Raw genomic sequence first — 6,624 nt, forward strand, 5'->3', positions numbered from 1 at the left:
TATATATATATATATGTATATATATGTATATATATATATATACATATGTACATATATACACATATACATACACATATATACACACAGATACATATAACAACATGAGCACAAGTGCATAAACATGCCCACACAAGCACACATACATACATGCACACACAGAGAATACGTACATACACATAACCTAAGAGTGTAATAAGAACTAATAAGAAAATGAAAAAGAGGTAATCAATAAGACTATTTAAGGTTAATGAAAAGAAATTTGGACATATGTTTACAAGAGAAAACTCTTTCATCTCTCGAATTTAAGATAGAACCGTTCATTTTCATAATTATATAAGACTCTTCAAGGCATAAAAGGCACATTCTATTTCTAATCCTATAAGAGGGGCAGAAGAAACAATATTCCAAGAAATTGAGAAAGTTATGTTGTCTCTTTTAAGTTGCCATACCTTTTTGGATAAACTAATACTACTTTCTTTCTGAGGATCATTAAAAGATGATTTATGATTATTCAAATGTAATTTAAAAAGGGTCTGTATACTACTTATATAATGAAACCTAGGGAGATCATGTGTTGTAATAGTAGCTTTATACACAACATTTTTCATTTTACAATTACCTTTAACCTCACAGGCATTAGGGTTTCTACAGTTACAATTGTTACTAATATTAGACGTACTATTATGTGTATGTGTGTTGATAGAGGAAGAGTTTGTGTTAGTATGGGAATCGTTGTTAGAAGATACAGAGCTATTTGAATAATTAGGGTTAGCATAAGTAGTAGAGGAGGTAAAATTCTTGTAGCAAAGATTTAGTTTTCTATTGTTAAAGGAAGAAATAATCCTAAATGAGTTAGGAAAAATAGAAAAGCCAAATATAATTCTGTTATTGAAATATCCCAGCATACCTACATTTACTAAAATTTGATTTAATAATAGAATGAATAGTCTTTATAAAATTAGACTTCAAATGTTTAGCAAAAGGAAATATAATCCAAATTATGTTATTATTGTGTTTCTTATTGGTATGGTGTTTTTATTGGACGGGTCACCCATTCGAATGAAAGGTATAGGTTTCTTTTTACCTCTCATATTAACACCATCACTAACATTGCTATTCTTCCTATTATTATTATAAGGAAAATATTGGACATCATTAAAGTTGGTTATATAGTTGTGTGGGGAACTAAGAGTATATGAAGAAATAAGAGAAGATTTTTTTTTTAAATGACTTTGTTTCGTGTTACTATTTCTGGGTATGTTAATGTTTTTCACATAATGACTGCCTGTGACATTACAATTGTTTATCTTATTAGAAATATAGGTATTGGTAGAAATCTGGTTAGTAAAATTCTAGTTATTTGGTCCATAGTTGTTAAAATTTTTTTTCTTTTTTATGGTGGAGTTATCTTTACAAATATACTGCATAGAGTTAAGTTGTATGCCAGGATGTTCCAATTTATGATGGTGTTTAGAACATATGGTGTGTTTATTGAAATTCATATCCATACAGCTGTTGTTATGATTGGAAAATTCATTGTTAATTTTGTTGTACTTAATTTGATATTCATAACCAGCGTTCCTAAGAGCTAGATTGTAATAGTCTCTATGCTTATTAAAAATTTCTTCATTTCAGGATAATGAGTTAATTCTGTTTTCAATGTTATAAGTTATGTTATCAAGAATATTAGAAGAATGATTGCTCTGTGCATGTATATAAGTAATATTGCTATTAGGTTTATGGTATGGTTGGTAAGCTGAAGTAGTGAGGTTAAAATTTGCATCCAAGAAGTTCACAGAAGTGTGATCCTGCTCAATGATAATGGTAAATCCATGGCTTTTGAAAAATTTATGTAATCTCTTCTGATATATTTTGATTTTACGGTTAGAAGCATTTCGAACTACAAAGCATCATCCCCATAGAGACCACCTTCGAATTCAGGGAGTTCTTCATGAAGTAGGTGTAGTAAATAAATCCTGACTAGATCTGTGAATTTCGGCAGAATCTTGCACGCCCATTGGTATATCAAAGAAATCTGGTGTGTCTTTTCTAGTCCAGAATTTTCTTTGGTGATGAATTATGGTCATCCTCACCTCAAATATAACTTTTATTTCCTTCATTGGTAAGTTAGCCCTATTCTTTATGAAAATAAGAGCCTTATTAAGTAGAATAGGACTAATCGATTCGTTTTTTTGTTCCTACTTTCTTCTGATCGTCTTTCTTACCCCGGGCTACTTTTTGAGTCGGGTAACTCTCTTGAATTCACCGGCCGGTCTTATCTGTGATCGATGTTTTTTCCTTGTTAAGTTTTCTTTGGCTTTTTCTCTGCTTGTATGTACATTTTTACCTAAATATTGTAACTTTTTTCAAACATAGTCTTGCCTATCACTTTTAGCCTCGTGTAATATGTATATTTTTTTCATTTTTCAATATTGTTTCAGTCATTTTGATTGTAGCCATGCTTAAAATGATATATTTTCTATTTGAAAATTGGTTATGAAAGACATGTAGTCGTTTTATTATCTTTATCTTATGATATTTACTTTGTATTATATTATACTTATTTATTGTGCTTTTACTTATTAATTTTTCTATATGTGACAGTGGATTTTCATCGATGAGTTCATGAACCTTGGTTCTTTTCCCTAAAGCTATATATTTATATATATTTAATACTGTGAAACTTTGTGATCTTTCTCACCCAGAGCAGGACTTTCATGACCAAGATGTCCCTGTACTTGGCTGCAGTGAGCCTGTAACTGACCACGAGCCATACTGGTGGCATCATTACAGAGGCTGGGTGTTTGGTCATGGACATGTAGTGGATCTTAAAGACATCCTGGCTGAAGCTGACCATGCAGTTCTGCTTGTTGATGACCAGATCGATCATGAAGGTTTTTTTCATCAGAAAAAATGAGAATTCGATTGCCATGTCACTTCAAGTCATTGAGAAGGTGATGACAGTGCTCCTGACCTTGTTCTCACATATGGTCGATGAGCAGAAGCTTTTCCATGCACCTCAAGCTCTTAACACCCTCCTCCTTGATGGCCCTGGACATGGAAGCCACCAAGATGTTTTCCGCGAGTGCAGTCATTTTGAACGTCGGATCACTTTCGAAGGCCTTTCTCACAGCCAACTTGTGGTCTACCTGATTGAGGTCGTTCTTTAAGGTCTTTCCCATTCTTGGCCCTCTCCACGACTCTGTAAACAGTCATCTGGCTGATGTTGTGATGCTTGGCGATGTCAGGCTTGTGGCTGGCTTACAAGAGAGCAGAGATCTTGATTCTTTTCACTTCTATCTCAATACACAATGGAAAAGATGTTTTAATGACATGTGCTGAAAAAAGTAGAACTTTAAGTATGTTTGATGGCACTTTTTCTATCACTATCACACGTATTAACCTCTCAAAAGATCAAAACCGAGTGTAACAGGACCTCAGCAAATATATATATATCATGTACTCACATACACACAGACATATCATCATCATGTAGAAATATTTTAATACTAAATTTATTCAGGCATTACAGAATTGATTCAGATTATCGTTAACCTCTACAATTGTAAGAGGTGCTCAAAGTGGTCACCATTAGCTTCCAGACACTTATTAGTACAGCATACTGCTGCTTTGGGCAACATTGGTCAAAAGTGTTCAAAAGATTGCTGCTCATGCCATTCAATTTCTTCCCAAAGGGCCATCAGTGTAGTTAGTTTTTTGCGATACATGACATCATTTATGGTGCCCTATAAGTAAAAGTCTTCAAGTGTTTAATTGAGAGAATGTACAGAGAACTCAACTGCATCTCTTCACCTTATCCAGTGTCCTTGTAAATTCTCATCCAGGTGAGCTTGCACATCTTGGCTGTAGTGTGGTAGGGAAAACGGTCCTATTAAACCTCTTGATGACACTTCACACCAAAAAAAAGGCAAAACAGGTTAAAAGTGACTTGTATTAATCCCATGATGTCTGAATAAATTTACCATTAAAACATTTCTACTTGTTTTCCTTTCACTGAAGTGTGTTTACATTTTTTTGGTGGACTCTGTGTATGATGTATACAAAATGTGTGTGTACGTGCGTGTGTGCATACATATTTATATACTTTCATTTTATTTTCCAGTAATTCTTTTGTTGATTTATACCATGAAATCTCCAAGAATAAAAAAGGTAAGGCTGAAACAAACTTAATTTTATTCTGTGGTAACCTTGAACTTTTCCAGGGCTGTGATGCTAAAACATTGTACAGCTGACCATAATCCTGCAACTGTTGTGATGTTCTGTCTTTGCTGGCCTCTCTCGTTTGCCAGATCTAATAACATCAAGTTGTGAAAATGATTGCTCAAAAAAGAAGAGAAAAAAAAATATATGCATAACAACATTCTTCCTCATCTTAAACAGAATTACTAAGTAATTAAATGGTTGTTTTCATTTGTTATAGCCAATGATTAGACTAATCATGTCATTTTATGCAGAAAATAGCATAGTTGTAGCTATAACATTTTACACTTAATAATTTTAATTGCAATAGACAGTACAATAATGCAGTGAGCATGTTTTTCACAATTAGTTTTATAATCCAAGCATTAATATTAGAATTTATTCAAATGACTGTGCTTTTTCTTTATACATTTATGGCCTTGTTTTGATGTGAGAAATCATTATTATTATTATTATTATAGAGAAACACTCACCATTCTGATGTACCTCTGTACATGACTTGCATATCTCTCACAAACCATTCATCTGTTCAATGTTTCTTAATGACCACTAGTTTTCTCTTTTTGCCCTTGTAGCAGTTGACAGATATGGTTATGCTGATTAATTGGATGTGGCACTTTCTTGTTCTACATGATTGACTATCCATGTCACTATACATGCTCTTCCCAGCCAAGATTTTTATCATCTAAATATCGCTGCTGTCAACTTTCTTCTGCTGGATTTATTGGCATAAGTCCTGTCTTCTATGCATTCTTTTCATTCAACAAACTTTCATAATCACACTTCTGTGCCTCTTTCTTTTCATCATTGGCAAGAGCAAACACAATACTATCACTCCTTATATTCTGTCCCCAGTAACCTCTTGATTTTTCCATAGCAGTCTGTTTTGCAATCCAAAAATTTGTCATATCTCTGATCTTCCTGTTACAGGATATGTTTGAAATTTCAGACTGTATTCTGAAATTAGTTGTCATACTTTACAATTTCTATAACCAAACTTCCATAGCTTCAGGCAGTCATAATGCAGGGGAAGCCAGTATTTTATTTCTTTTATTTACTTTTGATGATAAATTCATACAGAAATTGATAAGTTAGACATTCGTCTTTCATATATATATCATCATCATCATTTAATGTCTGTTTTCCATTCTGAAAACACCTTTTGAGCGAGACCGTTGCCAGTACCGTGTGACTGGCCCTCGTGCCGGTGGCACATAAAAGCACCCACTATACTCTTGGAGTGGTTGGTGTTAGGAAGGGCATCCAGCTGTAGAAACTCTGCCAGATCAGATTGGAGCCTGGTGCAGCCTTCTGGCTTGCCAGTCCTCAGTCAAATCATCCAACCCATGCTAGCATGGAAAGTGGACGTTAAACAATGATGATGATGATGATGTGTGGGGTCAATGGTTTGACAGGATTTAGTGAGCCCTGAGCACCACAACAAGCTCCAATGTCAACTTTGACATGGTTTCTATGGCTTATGCCCTTCCTGATGCCATCCACTTTACTGTGTGCCACTGGCACTAATGATGTTGCAAGATGATAAAAAAAAAAAACAGGAAGAAAAAAAGTAAAGTAAATAGCTCTTTGCTCAAGTGGCAGTGTATTTGAAAGAGAGGTGTTGAGAGGCTAAATTATGGTAGAGGGACGGGCACTGGAATCTTACCAAAGAGGAGACATTTGGCTAAATATCCCCCCCCCTCTGCATTATATAGGGGTAGCTGGGAGTTATTAGAAAGAAGGTAGAGATGGTGGTGATGAGATGTCAGAGAATCTCAAAATAGGTGAGTATAAGAGAGGACACAAACAGTGGATCAGGTGGGAGAGAAGGTAGTTTCATAAGATTTGGGGGGAGGGTAGTAGAGATGGGGGTGGTTAAAGTGAATGGCATAAGTGATGGACAAGAGTGGAGATGTAGTTGATGGAAAATACCTGTATGGAGAGGAGGTAAGCTGAGAGTGATACAAGTGGCTCAGGGAGTAGGATAGATCAGAAAGTAGGGGAATGATGTACAAGGCATTGGATTTATGAAGAGGGAGATGTAGAAGTACATGAGGGTGGCTATGGTAGGTGGGGCATGATGGCAGTATGAGAATGTGTTGAGAATGATAGCTGGTTTGGGAGGTGTTAGGGTAGAGTATGGCAGAGGGAAGAGTGTGGTGGCTGAAGGCACAGAAAGGTGATTGATGGAAATGGTGTGGGAAGGGATGATAATGGGAATGAGAAGGAAGAGCTTCCAGGGTGGGAGTAACTATATATATTTATATATATATATATATCAGTGCCCCCGGACTGGCTCATGTGCGGGCGACACATGAAATCTTTCGAGCGGGATCGTTGCCAGTGCCCCTGGACTGGCTCATGTGCGGGCGACACATGAATCTTTCGAGCGAGATCGTTGCC

The 6,624-nt window shown here is 35.6% G+C and overlaps 1 protein-coding gene across 1 annotated transcript in view; it reads left to right on the top strand.

Moving 5' to 3' along the window:
• The window catches only part of LOC106874035 (UDP-galactose transporter senju), a 48,068-nt gene that overhangs the window by 34,723 nt on the left and 6,721 nt on the right, over positions 1-6,624 (top strand). The window contains exon 3 of the mRNA XM_052966128.1: positions 4,124-4,170. Within this exon, the coding sequence (XP_052822088.1) occupies positions 4,124-4,170 (47 nt within the window). The remainder of the gene's footprint in view (positions 1-4,123; positions 4,171-6,624) is intronic.

This window comes from Octopus bimaculoides, chromosome 3 (genome assembly GCF_001194135.2).
Source record: "Octopus bimaculoides isolate UCB-OBI-ISO-001 chromosome 3, ASM119413v2, whole genome shotgun sequence".
NCBI lineage: Eukaryota > Metazoa > Mollusca > Cephalopoda > Octopoda > Octopodidae > Octopus > Octopus bimaculoides.